Genomic DNA, 21,317 nt, shown 5'->3' with positions numbered 1-21,317 from the left:
TCTGTTTTCTTGTTCATCTTTGTTATGAAATGTAGCATGAGTTAAATATGCAAGAGGGACGCTTACCCTCCTGCAAGGCTATAGCTGTTGCTCCGTAGACCTTACTGACTACCCCATGCTCTGCAAGAATAGCTACTGGAGCTCTCCTCCCCAAAGCATGTGGGGTTTTAAGCAATTTAGGAAAAAAAAAAATCCATTATTTAAGACAATATTATAAGTCACTGCTAATTCATCTGTAGAGTCCATCTGCTTCACTGCACGTGATGCACTGTAAATTCTCCTAGCTAATGCCACATCTATAGTTCACGGGTGCATTTTTTCTAAGCAGAAAACTTGCTGCTTAAAACATGCTGAAGCCAGTCACATGGGTCTAGAAACTAAACTGAGATTAATGTAAATTCAAATCCTTCCTTGAAATACTGGAATCTGTCAAACAGAAAGAAGAAAACAAGATTTTTAAAACTCCTTTTATCTATCACCTCTGATTATGGACAATGAACTACTCCAATTACAAGAACATGCCATCCACATCTCTGGAAACTACCTAGTTGTTTCCCATGTTGAGTGTCAGAGAGGAGCATTAGGAACTGTGGGACAGAAAATGTCTCAGATGGTTAGGTCAAACCTTTTCTTCCCAAAAGGTAAGCACCAATACTGGTTAGCAAATTATGCTTATTCTGTAACACATGACGTAGGTCTTCAATGTAATCTTTTGCCTAGTCTCTGGCTTGCAGGAACTCACTAAAACATACTTTCCATACAACACACCTGGCATCTGACATGTTTCTTGTAGAAGGATGAAGAGAATCTCTGGCAATATTGCACCTCAAACATAAGATGTCCTGTGGGAAACCCTGTTGCTCACCATGGTATACTCAGACCTTGAGACTCTCCTGGAGAATTTTTCATGACCCTAAATATAGTTACCTACTTCTGATGTTTGTATACCTCCTGCAAGGACTGGTTCCATTAGTCTTTCAGCAGTTTAGAAATGTTGCAAAAAAACATAAAAATAACCAAACTGTGTTTTCAGGGCATTCACAAATACGCATTACTGGATAACAGGATGATCGGTAAGTCTGTTCCCAGAAACAAAATTGCTAATGCAATAGATATTAGCCAGTCATACTATTCCTATATAGGTTCAACAGCATAAACTATGAAGATCAGCATTTTCTGCAAATGAGAAAATTTCCTGTATTCAGTCCTAGCTGAGAGAGTACTAAAATATGTCTTGGGAGAAGACTTTCACAACAAAATAAAATTATGTGCCTGTACCCAGCACCTGAGGATGGGATGTCATGCTTCAGCATAGCATGACACTTATAATTGCTATGTCCCAAAGCATCCTCAATCACTTAAAAGACCTATATTGATACGGATATGAAACTTTATGGAATACATACTTGGAAGGACCCCTCTCAGGTGCTAATGGGGATAAAAATATTACAAACATATCAGGAAGGTCTCGGAAACAGAGTTGTCAAATCTGTTCCAGCTCAGAATATTAATAGGATGTACCAGACAAATGAGCTGTTTCTGAACCAACTTCTGTGTTAATGAAGAACTGCTGTTCCAGGGACCTTGACTCAGGTGTTTGTGATGAATTTCCACTCTTTAGCCAAGTACTCTTTGGTTGCCTTTGGGCACTGTGAAACCACTGTAAAAGTGCGCAAGTCCAAGGGAGAGGCATTGCACTAATCCTCCTGTTTCTCAATATGTCCCTATCATGCACTTTCCTGGGACCACATCTAAATATTGCCAAGTGAGAACAAAGTGGTTATTTTTCCAAAGGATATTAAATGTAAGGGGTTCTTTTAGTCTACTTACAAACATTTCTTCAGAAAAATGAATTCTGGTGAGTGATTTGACATCTCTACTGTCTATTAACTTATACTAATGTATTGAAATAGATTGGATTTCAGCATGGGCTTTCCATGTTGGACTTTGTGCCACTATTCAAGTCCTAGTTTAAAGCTTTTCCTGACTGACACATGACGATAACACCCAGATCATCACCAACCTGAGGCTGAAACTGAGGTCTCTCTGAACTGTTTCATGAACTGATATTTGGGAGGGTTTTTAGAAAACATTTGTCTTGGTTCATATTTGATGTCATCTTTTTAGTGCCCTTCCTGGTTCCATGGGTTTATATTGAAGCCGTCCTTGGGCAGAGGGAAGTGCTTGTGGTGTGCCTGTCCCCTGGAGAGCAGGAGGCACTGCTGACGGGGTCTGGTGGGGAAAAGCCTTGTGTTGAAGCCACACATGACTCCTGCAAACCCTCTTTGTTCAGTATGCTGGTTTTGGCTGGGATAGAGTTAGTTTTCTTCACAGTAACTAGCATGAGGCTATGTTTTGGATTTGTGCTGAAAACAGTGTTGATAACATGAGGACATTTTAGTTATTGCTGAGCAGTGCTCACCCAGAGCCAAGGCCTTTTCTGCTCCTCATCCCACCCCACCAGCGAGTGGGCTGGGGGTGCACAAGAAGGTGGGAGGGGACACAGTCGGGACAGCTGACCCCAACTGACCAGAGGGATATCCCAAACCATATGGCATCATGCTCAGCATGTAAAGCTGGAGGAAGGAGGAAGGGGAAGGACATTCAGAGTGATGACGTCTGTCTTCCCAAGTAGCTGTTACACGTGATGGAGCCTGGACTTCCTGCGGAATGGCTGAGCACCTGCCTACCCACAGGGAGTAGTAAATGAATTCCTTGTTTTGCTATGCTTGTGTGTGCAGACTTTGCTTTACCGATAAATCTGTCTTTATTTCAACCCACGAGTTTTCTCACTTTTACTCTTCTGATTATCTCCCCCATCCCCAAGGGAGAGCGTGCAAGTTACTGTGTGGGGTTTAGTTGCTGTCTGAGGTTAAACCACAACACCCAGTGATGTCCCAGTGAGTCTTTAGAAAAGCTTAATGTGAAGAGAGTAATTTTAGATAGAGCTGTGAAACGCATTCTGCCTTCTTGTTCAAAGTATTCATAGGTCTTAAGCTGAATTTAAAACATAAGGATAAAAGAACAGCATTCTACATAAAGAAGCCAGTTGACACATATCTTACCAGTATCCTAAATGTCATCTGTATCTTGTTACTAGTTTAGAAAAGGTAGGCTGACATTGAAAAGGGAACTAGGAGGAAGTGTGCTGCTAAGTGATGTAATTACAAGTCTGTTCCAACAGACCAAAGCTGAATTTCAAAATTAATTTGCAGCCTCACAAAACCACTTCCAAACACTTCTCTTGGGATGCAACCTACATGTTTTGTGTGCATATGCAAACTGACAGCAAAGCTGGGAGGTAGTGGCAGAGGTAAATCAGCCAGTCTCAACTCTCATTATTTTGCCTCTGCCAAGGCTGTTATCTCTCAGAGCATTTGTTACAGATACACATGGGCACACAACAGTTGAAAAGCCATTATGTCTTTTAAAGGTAGTGAATAATGTGCTTTTGCCCACAGCGATGTGAAAAGACATGGGAAGGTTTTGATGCAGAATTGGCTCTATTCACCTTGCAGAAAAACAGCTGCATTTTCCAAATCTTTTTAGAGGAATAGAGGTCTTTATTCCTTGCAAACCTTTGCTGATAGCTCTCTTATATTTCTCCTGGAACTGTTGATTAGTATTTTTATATCCTTTTGTGCTTAACAAATAGGCAATTTAAAGGTTTTTTCTTTATTTATTTCTTTTTGGCTGGATGATACAGTCCAGTATAAGTGCATGTGCTTTGATAACCAAAACTAGAAGTAACTTTCAACAAAAATTGTGACAGCTGACTTTTTTGCCTGCAGTGTCAAAGCCCATCTACCACAATGTTCTGCAAAACTGGGGGCAAGCATGTGTAACAACACACAGAGGCTTTCCCTAAGTGAATCACAATTGTCACAGCTAACCGATGACTTCGCTGTGCTGTGTTTTATACAGAAGAGGATGGTGCTCGTAGTTTCATCTGCAAGGCATGCCTCATTAAATCAACTTTGCAGATGATGCACTTCTGAGAAACCTTTGGGTAAACTGAAGACCAAGGAGCTCAGGTGGCTGCACTGCCTTTGCAGTGATTCACTTCTGTGTGTGAGGTGAAGGGGAAGGAGAAAGCTTTTGACTTGCACAAGCTGCAAGTCTTCTGTGTAGTTGGGTTCACTTCTGGGAAAAAAGCCTGTATGATTAGGTACAGTGATATTTACAGCTATTGCATTTCTTTATATACTGTTCAAATTTATGTAGGTGCTACATTAACTTCGAAGCTGTATTTTTTCACATGGGGCTGTGTGTTAAGTAGACAAAATAACTGATCAAGGTATAGATGCAGACAGACTGCTTATGATGGAATTTTATCACTCAATACTTGGCTTTCTCAATATCTCTCTTCATCTTGAATGTTTATAATATAGTTACAGCATGACTACAATTATACACATGAATACATTTCTCTTTGCTGAACCAAGACATTTCAAGCACCTTCTATACCTGAAGACACATGTGGCTATTTTCACACACTTCCAGCTGACAATAACCCTTGCACGTTGTTAACCCAGGACCTGAAGATTTACGCTGTACTCAGTAAGCTTTGACACAAAAAGTAATCAACTTTAGTTCCTACCAACTATAGGCAAGCTAAAATGAAAAAGGCAATTAAATCATCAGCTTCAGGAGAGTTGTGATGACTAACTTCCAGGAACTGCGTGCCTGTGATGGAAAAATGACTTCAACAAGCAGCAAGCTCTCAAAGGGTAAATGGTAGACTTGCAGCACTTCCCCCATCTTGTTCTCAATTTAGGACATAGCCAATTTCTCAGCTTTGTCTTGAACACAAATAAAATCCAGCTGTGCCCCCACAGCACATCCCTGCTAGCTGCTGCAGACAGCTTCATTTTATTCGCTCAGATGCCAGAGATTTTGCTTTTCAGCCAGAAATTCTTCTCAATTGATCACTATAGCATTTCTCAGCTGCTTGCTGTCTGGTTTCAGTTAGAAAAAAGGGCTGTAAATAAACACTGTCACTGCCCGGTAGGCTTTGGAAAGGTGCATGCAGACAGAGAAGGCACTGCCTGCCATGGGGACTCTCGCAGAAATAGGTAAATAATAAGATGGTTGAAGCAGCCCAAGTGTTGTAAAGCTGTGTGCATGCTGCACTGAGAATCTTTATTAAATCCTTGTGGTTAGCGAGGCAAATGTAAGAAGACATACTTCTCCACAGGCTGCCATAGCACTTTTCATCATGAAAAGGAAATAAATTCTACAATATCAGTTTATTTGTTTACAATTTTAAGGCAAGATGTATCTCTTGACAGTACTGAGCTGCAGCTTGAATACAAATATCAATTATTTCCTTTGTATTGCAGTAATATAAAATAATTTGGACAAGACTTTGAATCATGTTGAATACCACAATACCTGAGCACCTGATGTCGGGGACTTGGAACCAGCTAGATTTTCAAGAATACCTGATTGCACAACCCTAGATAATCAGAGATCTTCAGCAGGCCTCAAGCCAGGTACCCAGAGCCACCTAAAAGAATAGGTACCTTGACTTTGTTTTGCAGGTTTTCAAATATTTCCAGTTTTTCAACTATATTTCAAGTGGCTGAAAGAAAGAAGGGGGTACTGGACTCTGTGGGGTAATTAATGACAGGTGCTTATAGAATCCATCATCACCAGAAAACAGTAAAGCACTTTGCAATCATTAGTTGAATAATATTTAAAAACATCACTGTGAGGCAGAAAAATATTATTATATATCTAATTCCAAATGGATAAATGGGACACGGACACTAATTTGTCCAGAGAAAGAATATCTTCACTAGTGAATTTAATTTAGGCTACAACCTGGCAATAAAGATGCTACAAGTTCAGTATAGATAACAAAGTAAAAAAAAAAAAATCAACAGCAAAAATAAAATTTAAAAAAAGCATACATTTAGAAAAGTATTGTGACTCTAGCATAGTGACTGGAGTTCAGAAAGACCTGGATATCTGGATACTGCAGTAAAAGTCATCAGAGCAAGCAGCCCATCAACGTGGAGTCAGCCTGTCTAGAAATGCAGCCCACGAAGCAGCAGCATGCTTCGGCTGCCTCGGCCAGGCTGCCAGGAGCGGCCAGCTGGGCTGAAGCCAGCTCCAGCATCGCCCTGCGGACCCCAGTTATTTAGCGTACAGACCTGTTACATTGGCAGATTGTTTCCTTGTGCTTGGCGCTGAGCGAAGCAGGCTGAATCCTTCTGGTTAAACACCTCTTTGAGAGGAAAACATGGCAAAAGGCGTTCTGTTTCTGGAAGAAAGCAGATTTAAAAACTGTGAACAGAAAGTTTTTATGCGTGATGCTTGCCGTGGTGAGGCAGGCACGTGTGGTTTATTTCTCTGGTCTTGTCTACAGGCTGGGCTTCTTAGCTAAGTGATGTTAGCTTGGCTTCCCATGTCTCGACTATGGAGAAGGAGAGCTGGAAACACCTGCAGTGCTGATCCCACAGCAGCAGTTGTATCTTCTACATGGGGGATTACAGACATTTTATTATAGTAAATGAAATGTTAAAAAACCTAAAAATCTATTTACTGGGAGGAGAGGTGAAGAAAAGATTTTTCACTAAGCTTTGATGCCGGATCATCTTCTCCAGTTAATTATACAATTACTCAAATGAGTGATCCTGTGGAGGAGGTTATGCTACGTAACATGCCTGTCAGGATGCTGGGACCTGCCAGGATATGCTCATTCAGGACAAGCCACATGCATGTATGCAGATACCTATCCTTGCTAAGACCAGGAAGCAGCCTAGAGGGCTGTCTCTGAGAGCAGGTGTTTATGGTCATCCATTATTTTTCATGTCCTTCCTACAGGGTTTCATGATAAGAAGTGCCACCTCATGTACTCCTCACATGACAAAAACCTGATTTCCCAGGAAAATGGTGGCCCGCGCAAGGTTGGGGCTGGCCTGTAGCTGAACAAATGGTCCTACTGGCTCAGCAGTGACCTGCAGCTGTTTGCAGGACGAGCATCCAGAAAGCAGCCTGACCTTACTGCTGGTGAGGAGAAGCCCAAAGCTAGGTTGGGCTGGCAGGAGAACACGGAATCCAAAAGTTTTCTACATTAACTGTTAGATCAACTCATCTGAAGCAAATACTGTAAAAGTAAATTGCATAGATGCTACCTCTTTTCTGCACAAAGAGTTTAAGGTCTGTTGCAAAACAAAAAAAAATCCACTATTTCCTTTGGTGTGTGGCAGACATTGCATGACAGTATTTTCTGCCCTGAGCTTACTGATGGATGAGGGTATTAACTGGTTAAAAGGAGTCTTTCATCTCAGTGAATCCTCCACTAGAAGAAAATAAAAAAAAAAAAAACAGAGAAAAACTGCCCAGGTTGTGCTCCTACTTTGAGTCATGACAAGTGTTGTGATGGTGACTGCTGCCACCCAGCTAAAGGACTGAGGCACTTTGTAAATCAGATTTCAAGTAAAGAGATTGGTTTGTGAAACCTCCTCGGCATGGAGTCACAAGCTGTCAGAGTGTATTAGCATTATGTTACTGGAGTAAAAAGCAAAACAAATTAAGATGTTTAACAGCTGAAATCTGAAACAAAATTGTGTTTAATGCTGAAAATCTTGTTAACATATTTTCAGGCTTCCCTTTCCCCAGATATTAAATCTCAGTGTGTTTGCAAGCATCTTTTTATCACACATAGAAACCTACTGTGGAAGAATGAGAACTATACACGACATATGGTAAGGAAGGGTATTTCACCCTGCATGCAAAAGCCTGTTCAGCCTTGCCACAGCATACAGTGGCACACAGGAAGATTTTAAGGACCAGGGGAGAACCACAGCTGGAATTCCCCATGTGTCTGTGGTGACAGAAAACATTGCATCAACAGCAGTGGGCCTAAACTGAAGATTACACATGTTGTAGCGTTTAATGTGAGGAGTAATTTGAACTCCCAAACTGGTTTTTCTTTCATATTGGCTCCCACAATGAAAGAACCATTAAGGGTTTTAGTGAGCTTGCAAGACTGCTTCCAGCAGAAACTTGGCTCCTTTTCCTTGGACACAAGACCAATTTTTAATTGAATTTCAAGAGATGATGGATGTTGTACTTTATTCCAAGTCTATATGCTAAATTAACAAGGCTGTCTGCTTAGTTTCCCCTTTTGAAACCACATTGAGATGAGTTTCTGCTAATTCTCTTACACAGGGCATTAGACATGTGAACCAAGTCCTTATTCAAGAGTTGAAATAATAGACATTTTTGCCAAGGTTATTACTTTGGATAATAAATTGGAGCTGTGAGGCAGTGACGATAATTTTCTTTCTGAAAAAGACTTACCATCTGAATTATATCAAATGGAATAAGCCCAAAGGTATCATATATTTTCACAAAAGTATTTAAAAATTATTAGTTAACACTCAAAAGTCTATCTTAGAGCAGGGATTGTTCCATTAATTCTGCACATTTAACCTTTTTTTTTTTCTCCGCATACTCCCTCTGGTCACTTCAAAGATAACAGCGAGTCCCTCGAGAATACACTAGACTACAGAATATGTTTAGCCTGAATTAGGTTTATTTATCTGACCTTTTACACGTTAAGAGATACCACTGATAAGTTAAATATTCGGTTTTGTGAAATACAGAAAAAATGGCATAGCAGTAAATGTTTTTCTTAATTCTGGCCACCGCTGTAATATTTACATAGTTCTGTATGTGAAGAAGCTGTCTTGCAGAGGTAAGTCATTGGGAAGGCCATTTCGAGTGAAATTTTTGGGCTGAAATAGAAAATTTGAAAGCAAAATTCTGACCAACTTGGGCAAACCCAGGAACCAGCTCTATTAAGTGTATGTGTAGTTGTCTACTGGTAGAAGCTGGGCTGTTTCTTGACAACAGTGGGGTAGGCCAAAAGGAGGCCACCTTCTTCCAGGACAACAGATGATACTGCTTGAAGAGCAATGAGCCTGCAGCTAGGAACGCCTTTGCATGTATGCTGCTTCTTTCCAAATGGGAACATTTAAAAGCAATCATGTGTGCAATTTTAAAGTGGCCCGGGATAGCAATAAACAGTCTAATGGTTTCCTTTTGGCAGCAAAGGCCTAGCTGACTTGCTTGCCTCGCAAGGAGCTTCTCAGATGGATTGAACAAACTGGCCATATGGATTGGGGTTTTCACTTAATTTATCAAGAATTGTGGTTTTACACTGGAAAACAAAAAACAATGGGAAGATACAGCTGTTGATGCCTACATCAAGAGGAGGTCAAAAAGAGAGATGGTGTTTATCAACTAATAAAAGTAACATGCTGAAAATGTGTGGATTAAATAGCTGAGTATTAATAGAATAATACAACACATTCAGCATAACTGAATAATGGCCTTCCCACAGGTGACACAGTGTGGAAAAGCATGTTCAGGTCTTTATCCAGATGTGATTATGCTTCCAAATAGTAGCCTATTAAATAACATAGTAATAAAATGACATTTTTTTCTCATAGCCCTGTATTTCAAACACATTTCAGTCCTAGCCTGTACCAGTCACCATTCTTATCCTAGTCCTCCCTTGCATAGAGGCTGCCAAAGCTTCCCTTTTATTAATGTTATGTGCTACAACAGAATGACTCAGGACCAGCCTTAATTATGGCTGTAGCCTGAATGATCCTGCAGAGCAGAAGCTAATGGCTTATCTGTTTTGTATAATTGTTCAAATCTTCTTTTCCATCAGTTTTCTATCAGTGACATCTCATTTGTTTGAGTTGTACATTGGTGAGAGAGCTATCCAGCCCAGCACTTCTATTACTAAAAAAAAAAAAAAAAAAAAAAATTGCACTGTGACAACCAAATAAGCAATTTTTTTGAAGCTGTTTCTGTAGAACAACAAATTGGTGTCAGTTTTTACATACTCTATCCTCACAGAGCTGCACTGACTTGTGGTACCTGATAGGTTTTTATAGTTAGTTTGTGTAACTCAGTGACACAAGCAATTAAGTGATTTGTGCCTCCTGACATAGTAGCATAGAAAACTTATTTCTCAACTCACTTGCAGGCAGCCACTGAAAGTAAGCAATAATTTTAGTATCTTTATTCAACAGGCAGCAGTATTGTTAATTAAGAGTTTGTTAAATTCATAAATACCAGTTTAATTATGCTAAACGAACAAATAGAAGCATCTCCACTAAAAGCAAAGTTTTCTTTCACTGTTCCTTGATGCATGAGGCAGTGGCTCTGTCGGCAGCACAGGTTTGTCTGCACTGATTGGAATACCCAGGCCTTTTGAGACCTGTCACCACAGCCCTTTAAACTGCGAGGCAGTTTGGTGCCACAGTGGAACGGGAGAGTCCGGGTGCTCACAGCAAAGAGAACAGAATGACTTTCAGGAGGAAAAACTGGGGACAATTCATAAGCTCAGTGAGCAAACAAGTGGCAAAAGCAGGTTTGGTGCGCTGTGTGGCACTGGGGTGGGCATCCCCTGCAGCCTCCTGGCCATTTCTGGGTAGGTGGAACATATGGTTGCTGTGAGAGAAAAAGTAGGTATTAGGGAGGGGGATAAATTGTATTTCTAGCACGCCTGGTCCTGAGAAAAATTCAGTACGCCTCATGTCTCAGCTTTTACCTCAGTGCAGAAAAATTTGGGAGGCATGATTCCCCCTTGAATAACAGGGTGCTCCCAGCAGAAATCCATGCTGTTTTCCACCTGAAACTGCTATACCGAGGGAGCATACAACCTATGTGACCCTCCGATATCCTCTTCAGAAAACACATCCCTTGTGGCTAATTTATCATTGGCAAGAAAAAGAGACCACAGAATATGAACTGCTCTGAGAAATGGGGAGAAGTATGCAGGTGAGTTTTCTGAGCCCACACTTGCAAGGTACGGAGAGGTTCCAGTGCACCCCACTCTCAGTGGGATCGCAGCCCTCTTGACACATGTAGTAGCATGTCTCCTCCTTCCCTTCTCCTCTGCCTAAGGACTGAGAAAGGAGAGTCTTTAAAGGTCTCTTACCTTTTCTGCAAACAGGCATAATTTCACTGGGGACTTTTGGGGAATTAATCTATCTGGTCCATCTCTCCTCCCTGCTACCCCAGCTAAATAGCTGTATCTTTCTCCTCCCACTGCATTTCAGCTTCAGTATAAAACTAAGTGTCTTCCAAGCTATGGTTTCATTCTTAAAAATAGTATGCTGAGTAGATCCCTTTGAAACCAGTATTGGCTGAAACTTCTCAATAGCTGTAGGTCCAGAAAAACCTCTTGCAGTTTTGTACGTCACAAGGCTCTTCATGCTGTGCTAGGACTAGGTTCATTTCAGAGCATCGTTGCAGCTTTGGTTTGGCCAACCTTTTAATCTTTAATCCTCATATACTGGAAATACTGGGATGTATTTTGGGGTACTTACCCCCAGACTTCAACAGATTTTTCTTCTTCTTTAAAATTATATATTAAGGTGATTTACTGGAAATATACTGGAAATACTGGGATGTATTTTGGGGTACTTACCCCCAGACTTTAACAGATTTTTCTTCTTCTTTAAAATTATATATTAAGATGATTTACCCACTACAGCTATTTTCATTCCTTTATGGAAGTGGCAAGGTCAACACAGAGCTCCTCTTGTCTTTCTCTAACTCTGCTCAAGACAACTCTTCAACTGTACCAACAGTTTTCATGTAGAAAAGCCTGAGAGTGAAAGAGCAGTGACCTCAGCGCTGGCAGGGAATTAACTCTATAATCTAATAGGGTTTCTTTTTCCATTTCTAAATAATGGGATTCTATTAGACCAAACTGTAGTCTCATCTTAATGATAATTTATCGTATAACATATCTGAATTTTGCCTTTTATAAATCATTGAGAATTACAATACACAGTTATGTAATTGAATCTTCTCTTGTATCATTAATATTTTTCATTGTTTAGAGAAACCCCTTTTTGTTCAGAACTGACATGTAACTGGGTTTCGAAATTACAGGGGTTTTAATATGCCTATTCTTAAGTGATTAAATATTTTTATTTTTATTACTTTTAAATATTTTGTACAAATTCTTTAAAAGTAAAATACTTTAAAAGTATTTTAAGCTTATGAAATTTTGTACAAATGGTTCTGGGCAATTTTGAAGACAAATTGGGCCTTAAATTTATACATATATCCCAAAATATTAAAAAAAAAAAAAAAGTTCTATTTCATGATCTTTGAAAGGAAATAATTAATTCCCACATTGACATTTAAATGTATTAGTGGTATGCACCAGTTAAAGTATTGATCAAAGAAAGTAATCAGTAATAATAGGAAAAATTAATGACTTTTGCAGATGTATTTTACTTCAGCTGTAGAATGTACTTTGTCTAAGATTGAAGCTGACCCTGTGAATATAACAGGGACTATTACCCACCAAAAAAGACAATGAAAAAATGTAGATGAGGGAAATTTGGGAGGCCATGCTTTCATCTCCTATTAGAATATAGAAACACGGTGAGTGATGTACAGCCTAAAACTTGTGATCTACAGTTTGTAAACCCATTGATGGAACTGAACAGTAGCAGGTGATTTAGCAAAACACACAAGAAATCTTTTTTGGGGAAAATATTACTTAACGGCCTTGTATTTAATACATAAAGATCATCTTAGACCCTGAAATGGCTGGATTTATATCCAAAATTTTTTAGAGTATTTTACTAACCCAGACTGTACTGGATGGATATTCTTACTTAAAAGCTTGGTTATTTACAGAACTTAGCTAAAATCTTGACCTCAACAAAATCTTGTGGCAATGAGTCTCCATTTGATTACCTAGCAGCTGGAAGTATCTCCCTTTCCCAGTTCTAAACTTTCTAAGACAGGAATCAAATGATCAAACTGTTATGTGTTATCCTACGTTTTTTTTGGTCTCCTAGCCAACATTTGGAAATAGCTTGAGTGATGAGGTCACTGAAAGGTGAGATTAAGTTGGTAAAAAAACAAAAGTGCCTAATTCAACTTCTCCAGTCTCGTCACTACTTTAGTATTCATATATACAATACAGCATGCCCTCTTGTTGACACAAAAAACTTTTCCACCTCTCTTGAATGATGTGTGCCGCCCATCATTCATGCCACCTTTCTGTGAATGACACCAGATTTGATAGTGAATCAGCCCAGAAATATTTTAGGTGTGCTACATTTCAAGTGGGAATTGAATATGATGGGAGTGAAGGATTTAGATATCCATCTAGTGCATCCTCTTTTTCTGCAGCAAGACAAAACCACCCACACCACGTTTATCTAATTTTTTGTCTCCATAGAGATATTCCTAGTGATAACTCAATCTGTGTGTTTAATACATCACCATTCTAAGATAGGCAGTTACATAATGCATTACAAGTACATGCAGTATCAACAGGTACAGTTTTAACTACTGTTCTTTCTTCCAGATGTAAGACTTTGTTATTAAAATTGAAGAGACACTCAGTTTGTAAAGAAAGTGTGTAACTTTGGAACTAAAGTGAGAGTTCCTCAGCTGTTTACATCCTAGATGTGGTGGCATTTTATTTGCAGTATTACCTGTGGAGATTCCTAAACTGCTTATTTTCAGAGCTCATCCTTTTTGGTAACCTTTTAAAGATAGCACAGCAAGAGTGTTTTGGTAGCTGTTTCTAGAAACAGTTTGATATTGTGAAATCAATACAGGGCCAGGAGATTCTGAGCACTGCTTTAAGGAGATTACTTTGAACTATGATATCAGACTCTTTAGGTTAAAAAAAAAAAGAGTAAGAATAACCTGGAGCTCATGACAGCCTGCAGAACATATCTGTGTAACTGTACATCATTATGAATTCCACTAACACCATGATGATAAACTTCAGTGAGAATTAAAGCTTCCACTTTCTAAAAACTCTGCTATCTCTTCCCCTGCACCTCTGTACTGTCTGCAAAACTGAGGCAAAACAACCAAGGACCCACTGAAACTGAACTGTCTTCTACTTACATTGGTTCTCCTGAAGAGGGTCCTACAAACCTAGGGAGCCTACAGAGGTGGAAAGCTGCACAGAGCATCGCAGTCAGAAAGAAAACAGGCAGGCCAACGCTGAGCCCGGTCATGTCTGCATGGTTACCTACAAAGAGGCAGGTGGGTTATTCCTGGATCTGCTTAGAAATGAACACCAGAAATAATGGCTGGATGCTGCCGCTGGCTCGCTGTGGCTCGGCTCCCTCATCATTGGTGGGAGAGAGCTGGGGAAGTACCGGCCACGGCCACAGATGGACGGACCCCCCAGATCCTGGCGTGACTTGGGGTGGGTGAGCCACCTCCCTTTGCTCTTCAAAGCACAAGTGGGTTTTTAACAGCCCTGAGAGCACGGGTGTTTGCAACTCTATCCTGGGGTGGGGACTGATGTGGGCACTCTGAGGAGGAGGCTTCAGTGGGTGGATTGGCTCTTCAAGGCGATGAGTATCCACAGCTCCAGCTGGGAGCTCTGGGTGCCCAATGCCTCTGAAAGGAGCAACCCAAGCTTTCCCAAATACTGTGTCCATGAGAGATAACCAATTCTCCTAGACACTGGTTGTAGAGTTTCCAGTCACTTCTCTTCATTAATCAAATAACCACAGCTACTCATGAACTTTGTGCTTTGTTCCCTGGATAGATTTTCTCCTTAGCGGAAATTAATATATTGATTCATTTTCTACAAATATTTTCCTATGAAATGATACTGAACTCAATGCTTCTGAAGACCCCATACATACATTAAACTTGTTGGCAGAGGCCTTAATGCTGATGTTAGATTTCAGACTCCTAGAAAGGCATAGCTTCTTGTGCTTACACTTCCCAAGACTTCTCTGAACTTTTATCTAATACTCTTGATAGACTTTATACGTTATTCCTATGAGCTGTTTGAAACATGAGATGTTATTGGCATTCCTTTACTGCCTCTCTTTTGGAAAGAAATGGGAAGTTGTATGGGCTCAGCCTGCAACAGTAGTGTGAAATAATACTCCTTTTCAAGTTCAAATACTTTGATTTCCTGTTGATACGATAATCATGACAAGGATCAACCTAAAAGGTGATTTCTTCTCTCCAAAGGAAATTTCCCACTTTGGAAATGGCAGCATGAGCTTCATTTTCACAGCTAAAGTTTCTCAAACTGTTTCTGGATGAATTCCTCACAAATAGAGAAGATGGGTTTCCTCTCAGATCATTCCTTGGCATACCTGATGACCTCTTGTGTGAAGTACAAGGTGCAAAGATGTTTTTCTAAGATGGACCCATATTTTAGTAGCACCCTGGATGAATTCACCAGTTTATTTCATAACAGTTGTAAAGAACCAAACAAAACTGGTGACAGAAGCAGAAGGCTTCATCTCTCATTGTGATATGGCCTTCATAGTGCTGCTCTGCTTCACAGATGATGAGGGTAGTCTATAGATTAATGTTTGCCTCTTAAAGATTCATGCTAAATGTGCAGAAGAAATACAGACAGATACTAGTTTAGTAGATGTCTAAGAATTAATGGTGAGCTTTTTGTGAAGACGCCCCAGATTTTGCCTTCAAAAAGAGCTCATGCTTCTCACCACAGCAGTAAGCTGCTGGCCTCAACTGGAGTCAGGCTGGTTCAGAGGACTCCTGCTAGGTACATCTCTTTGTACTTTTAACAGTGTCAAAAAAAAGGTGAGGCAAAAAGAGGACTTAAAAAATTATATTGAGAGAAGCTCTGCAGAGAAGGAATTGGAGGTATTGGTGGATGGAAAACTAAAACCCAGCAATATGCACTCGTAGCCCAGAAAGTCAACTGTACCCTGAGCTGCATCGAGAGAAGTGTGGCCAGCAGGTCACAGGAGGTGATTGTCCCCCTCTACTCCACTCGTGAGACCCCACCCGGAGTGCTGTGTCCAGCTCTGGGGCCCCCAGTGTAAGGACATGGACCTGCTTGAGTGGGTCCAGAGGAGGCCACAAAGACAGCCAGGGGGCTGGAGCCCCTCTCCTGAGGACAGGCTGAGTTGGGGTTGTTCAGCCTGGAGAAGAGAAGTCTCTAGGGAAACCTTATAGTGGCCTTCCTGGACTTAGAGAGTGCTACAGGAAAGGAGGGGAGGGACTCTTTATCAGAGGATATAGTGATAGGACAAAGGGTAATAGCTTTAAATTGAAAAAGGGTAGGTTTAGATTAGATGTAAGGAAGAAATTCTTTCCTGTGAGGGTGGTGAGGCACTGGCACAGGTTGCCCAGAGAAGCTGTGGCTGCCCCCTCCCTGGCAGGGTTCAAGGCCAGGTTGGACGGGGCTTTGAGCAACCTGGTCTGGTGGAAGGTGTCCCTGCCAATGTCAGGGGGTTGGAAGTGGATGATCTTTAAGGTCCCTTCTAACCCAAACCATTCTATGATTCTGTCATTCTAATGGACCACAGACACTTTTCATGACACTCTCTTTCCCATTGGTTGGTAATAGTTTGATAACTTTAAAGTAAGTGCAGGTATGTAAAGATTTAATTATTTAGACATACTTGCTTCTCAGTGAGAAGGACTGTTTTCATTAATTTTAGTTTTCCTATTTGCTAGCTACAGATTCTTTAGTAGCAAAATTAATGTTTGCATTGTCATGTATCCATCCCCCTGAGAAATTCATACTGCAATCAGGAATTACTTTTTCTGTTTATGTAGTGGAGAGAAGAAAGTGAGAGTGTGTGCAAGAGCTGTGCCAGAGCCAAATTTGGCATTAAACCTGAATTCCAAGTCTTAGCATTTAAAAGAGCAGACAGCGAAACACTCAAATTGCTTCAAACACACAATGTGAATTTACCTTTGAACTCTTCAAGATACAACATGTGTTCATACTGATTTTGAGTTGGATAATAAACAAATTTTTCTTTATTAGAACACCATGAGGAAATAAAACCAACAGAAATAACAAACCCTACCCACATGTCTTTACTGGACCATCCTTTGATTTCTTAGGTCCTTCTGCTCAGATCTTCCTGCCTTGTGAACCTCTGAGCTCCTCTCAGTGTTATGGATCAGCCGGCCCATTCAGCTTTTGCTGGTACCACTGGTAAGCAGTCATTTAGCATCCTCTTCTTGCCTGGGCTCCTGCTGGGTACCCCAAGGCCCTCATCCAGCTTCTGTGCTTGTAAAGGTCAGCAGTAACCCTGTAGATTACCTTATTTAATTAATACACCTTTTTAAAATTCCTGTCTTTGCAGACAGGTCAGAGAAATAAACGTCATGTATTTTCAAACCATCCATTTCTACCTGAATGAGCAGCCACTGATGTTTATGAATTAACCTTTCCAGCTGGTCTGCCACAGGCACACTGGTCCTTAGAACTGGTGGGTGCCCTAATGCCGCAGACCTCCCTCAGGTCACAGTGCAGGGGGGTGACCAGAAAAATGGAAAGCAGCTGCTTGGGAAAGGATTTATCGGTCAGAGGGAATAAATGATGGAACAGAAGTTTCCAGAAAGGACTAATGAGAAGCTTAGATACATAAGTGCAAAACTGAAATCAGAAAAACAGCGGTGATCTGGGCTCTGTATGAACCAATACTGAGAGAGACACTGCTGTGTTTGGTACTGTCCTGGTATCCCTTTTGCAAACTATCTTCAGAAACAGGAAAGAGCAGTTCCAGCTCTGGAAAAGATTTGAAAAGTTTGAGCCTTAGGGAGAGTGGGAGGTGTAAAGGATGCAGCCTATTTAGTTATCAGGAAAAAGTTTAAGATACAAATCAGTTTACAGTGCAATAAAATGAAGAGAGAGAAAAGTTCTAACAGACATATAACTAGATCCACTGCTTGGAAGCTGAAGGCATCATATCAGAAATAAACCCCAAGTTTTAGCAGACAAAGTAGTGAATTTAGAAAAAAAAAAAAAAAAAAAAAAACAAAAAAAAAAAAAAAACAAAACAAAAAAAAAAAAAAAAAACAAAAACAACAACAACAAAAAAAAAAAAAAACAACGACGAAAACCTACCAAACCCAAAGCAGCAGCATGTTGTCATCTCTTAATGTTTTCAAATCACAATTGCATGCCATAAAATGAAAGCTGATCATCTTCACACAGCCAGGCCTGACCAGGAGAGATATCTTTAAATCACCCTTGGCTGCCTGGTTGGTTTACTGGTAATACAGGTCTCACGTTCTCTAAGAGCTCAGGGATCAGTTCAACCATGGTAAAGCAGATGGCCTGAGCACTGCAGCTTCTCCAGCAGGAAACTCTTCCCATGTAGATCACTATTAGCAGAACTGCATCACAGTCCACAGCTGGGTAATTCCTAGAAACAGTCTATTTACTTTTAACAAAGATATTCTTAAATTGTGAAATGACTTGGAAGAAAAAGCAAAATGGAAAAAAGCTACCCATGTTATAGTAAAACAAAGAAATCCATACAGGTTCTTTTCCTCTAGAAAATAGACTGCATATTTTATTGCAGCATTTTCAAACTGATTATTTAAGTATTTTTATTTGTGAAACAACACTTGTTCCATTTTTCCTGGCTCTTTTAGTTGTTCTTTGGAGGGTGACACCCCCTTCCCAGCACCCCAGTCATGCAGAGGAACACTCTAGCCATATTTGCTTCTCGAGCAAATCCCAAAACAGTCTTTTTTTTCTTTCTTCTTCTTCTTTTTCCACTGGCTCTGCCAGAGCCAGAGAGAGTTCATTGCCCCGGCGTCCCTGAAGCTAACCCCCGAGTGCCCGGGCTGCAGGGGCAGCTCCAGGGTGCTCTGCAGCCCCGGGGCCCCCCGGCTCTTTTCAGAGGGGGGTGGCGAGGGCCCACCCCTGCCCGAGGGATTTTGATGGAGCTGGATGCCGGCTCCTCTTGGCGGGTCGGGGTTCCTGCTGCCCCCCCCCGTGCCCTGCGGGGGGCCAGCGGGCTGGGCTGGGATGGGATGGGATGGGCTGGGATGGGATGGGATGGGATGGGATGGGATGGGATGGGATGGGATGGGATGGGATGGACTGGGATGGGATGGGATGGACTGGGATGGGATGGGATGGGATGGACTGGGATGGGATGGGCTCTGCCACCCGCTGCCCGGCGGTCAAAGCAAAGCGGGTCCCAGTTGTGAGGCCGCTGGACAACTCCTGGCCCAGGTGGCAACCGAGCCCACGGCCACGGTAGTCCCCGCGGACGGCCCCTCTCCCTGCGCTCGATAAAAGCAGAGGGTTTAAGCAGAAGAACCACCTGCGAAACTGGAAAGCCAATTTTACCTTGCACAGGTTGGTATCAGGGCTGGCGAAAGCTCTTGGCTGGCCTGCAGGATGCTTTATCCGCTGACAAGCCAGACCTGTAGTTTATGTCTTTTTTTTTTTTTTTTTTTTTTTTCCCTTTTAATAGATATTGCTTAATACCGGCCATCTCCAGCTTTCGAGGTAGCTACAAAAGGTCAGATCTGACGCATCTTCCGCCCCCTCTCCTCCCAATCAGCCTGTTTGCAAATAATTAATAACGACACAATTAGGCGGTATGATGGGACCCGCATTTATAGTCTTCCTGATGGTAACGCAGATTAAAAATAATGCTGCCGAGCTCATCTCCTTTTGATGACCCAGTCCAGATTCTGCTATGTGAGCCTTCAATCTTTGTCAGAAAAAAAACCCGAGCCCTCCCCCCAAATAGAGCCCTGACAAGAAGTCAGAAGAGCTACGGTGCTATATTTGCTTTTGGTTTTTATTATCAACAATCAATTAATGGTACACTCTTGGAAAACTATATGCACATGTAGAAATATTTCCCCTTTTAAATAGAAGCATTCATTTTAACCACATATAAATAAATCTGAAAATCCTGAACATAATTTATGACGATTATGCTCACAAACATATTCCAACAGGTAGGGAAAATAAAAAATAATGAGACGACATGCAACCGATAACAAAAATATATATCATTGCCTGAACCTGGTCTCTCTAAACGTAAAGGGAACCGAACCCGTGAGAACCTTATTTCTCCATAAAGACACGCCATAGAGACTACGAGAAGGGAAAACATTATTTATACGGTCAACTAGACAAGTCTGTACTGATATTAACACTATACAGTTGAGTCACAGAACACAGTTGTAGAAAGACACGGAAAAAGAGAAAGCATACCTGTCAACATTCAACTAAGAGCTATAGTTTGTGCCTTTTAAAATAAAATTAGAAAACCCTAACGGAGGTGCCTAAAAACTGCGTGAATCGTGTAATAATAATTAATAATAATTAATAATTAATAATAAATACAAGCCGTCCGCCGTGAGGGGCGCGGGCCGTGCAGGGGCCGGATCCGCAGCGCGGAGCGGGCCGGGGCCGAGCCCGGGGGGGCGGCGGCGGCGGCAGCGGCGAGACCCGAGACCCAACGGAGGGACAGTGACACGGGACGGCGGAGTGAGAAACGGCCCCGGGCGCGGGGCCGGGGGGCGGCGGGGGGGGGGGCGGCGGGGGATGGAAAACACACTTTGTCGCTGCTCGGGCCGACCGTGAGAAGGAGCTTCCAAAAAAAAAAAAACAAACAAAAAAAAAAAAGCCCCAGAGGCGGGCAGGGCGCCCTCCCTCGCCGCCGGGCCGCCCGCCGGCACCGTCTGTCTCCGCGGGCCGCCGCCGCCGCCTCCGCGCCCGCGCAGCGCACACCCCCCCCCCCCCACCCCCTGCCCCCGCCCCGGCGGAGGCGCTGCGGGGCCGGCCCCGCCGCCGGGCCGGGGGCGAGGGGAGCCGGTCGTGGCCCCCCCGTGGGGGCGCGGGGTCCCTGCCCCGCGGAGCCCGGCGCAGCCCGGGCCCCTGGTCATTGCTACGGGCGGGCGGCGGGTACTAACGGGCGGGAGGGGCCGCCGCCGCCGCCGCCGCCGCCGCCGCTCAGAACATGCCGCTCTTGACGAGGCTGCCTTTGGTGCCGCCGGGCCGCTGCAGCGAGGAGAGGACGCTGGCGAAGGGGCCGCCTAACGAGTCGGGGATGGAGGTGATGGGCCCGGGCCCCGGCGCCCAGCCCTGCCCCGGCCCCGCCGCCGCCAGCCCGCCGGGCCCCGCCGCCCCCTTGCCCGGTTCCCCCCCCGGCCCGCCGGGCCCCGCCGCTCCCTGCCCGCCGGCGGGGCTGGGGCCGCCGCCGCCGCCTCCGCCGCAGCTGGGCGCGGGGTTGGGGTTGGGGCCGGGGCCGCCGGTGCTGTCGGGGTCGGTGCTCTTGGCTTCCTTGCTCTCGTCGTCACGGGAGGCGTCGGACTTCTTGCCGGCCGCCCCGTTCTTGGCGGCCGCCGCCGCCGCCGCCGCCGCCCGCTCCTGCTTGCGGAACTTGGCGCGGCGGTTCTGGAACCAGACCTGGGGAGGGGGCGAAGGGGGGGGGGGGGTGGGGGGTGGGAAGGGAAGCAAGGGGCGGGCAGCACGGAGGCACCCCCGCCGCCACCTTCCGCCGAGAGACCCCCGGCCC

The 21,317-nt window shown here is 43.1% G+C and overlaps 1 protein-coding gene across 1 annotated transcript in view; it reads right to left on the bottom strand.

The window, feature by feature from the left end:
* Positions 1-20,567: 20,567 nt before the first annotated feature.
* Positions 20,568-21,317, bottom strand: part of PHOX2B (paired like homeobox 2B) — a 2,499-nt gene continuing 1,749 nt past the window's right edge. Inside the window, exon 3 of the mRNA XM_042808089.1 lies at positions 20,568-21,208. Coding sequence (XP_042664023.1) covers positions 20,753-21,208 — 456 coding nt within the window. The 3' untranslated portion in view covers positions 20,568-20,752. The remainder of the gene's footprint in view (positions 21,209-21,317) is intronic.

The sequence above is a fragment of the Tyto alba genome, unplaced genomic scaffold (genome assembly GCF_018691265.1).
Source record: "Tyto alba isolate M040663 unplaced genomic scaffold, T.alba_DEE_v4.0 Super-Scaffold_6, whole genome shotgun sequence".
NCBI lineage: Eukaryota > Metazoa > Chordata > Aves > Strigiformes > Tytonidae > Tyto > Tyto alba.
The sequence above is the reverse complement of the archived record's forward strand: the minus strand, read 5'-3'. Positions and strand labels throughout refer to the sequence as shown.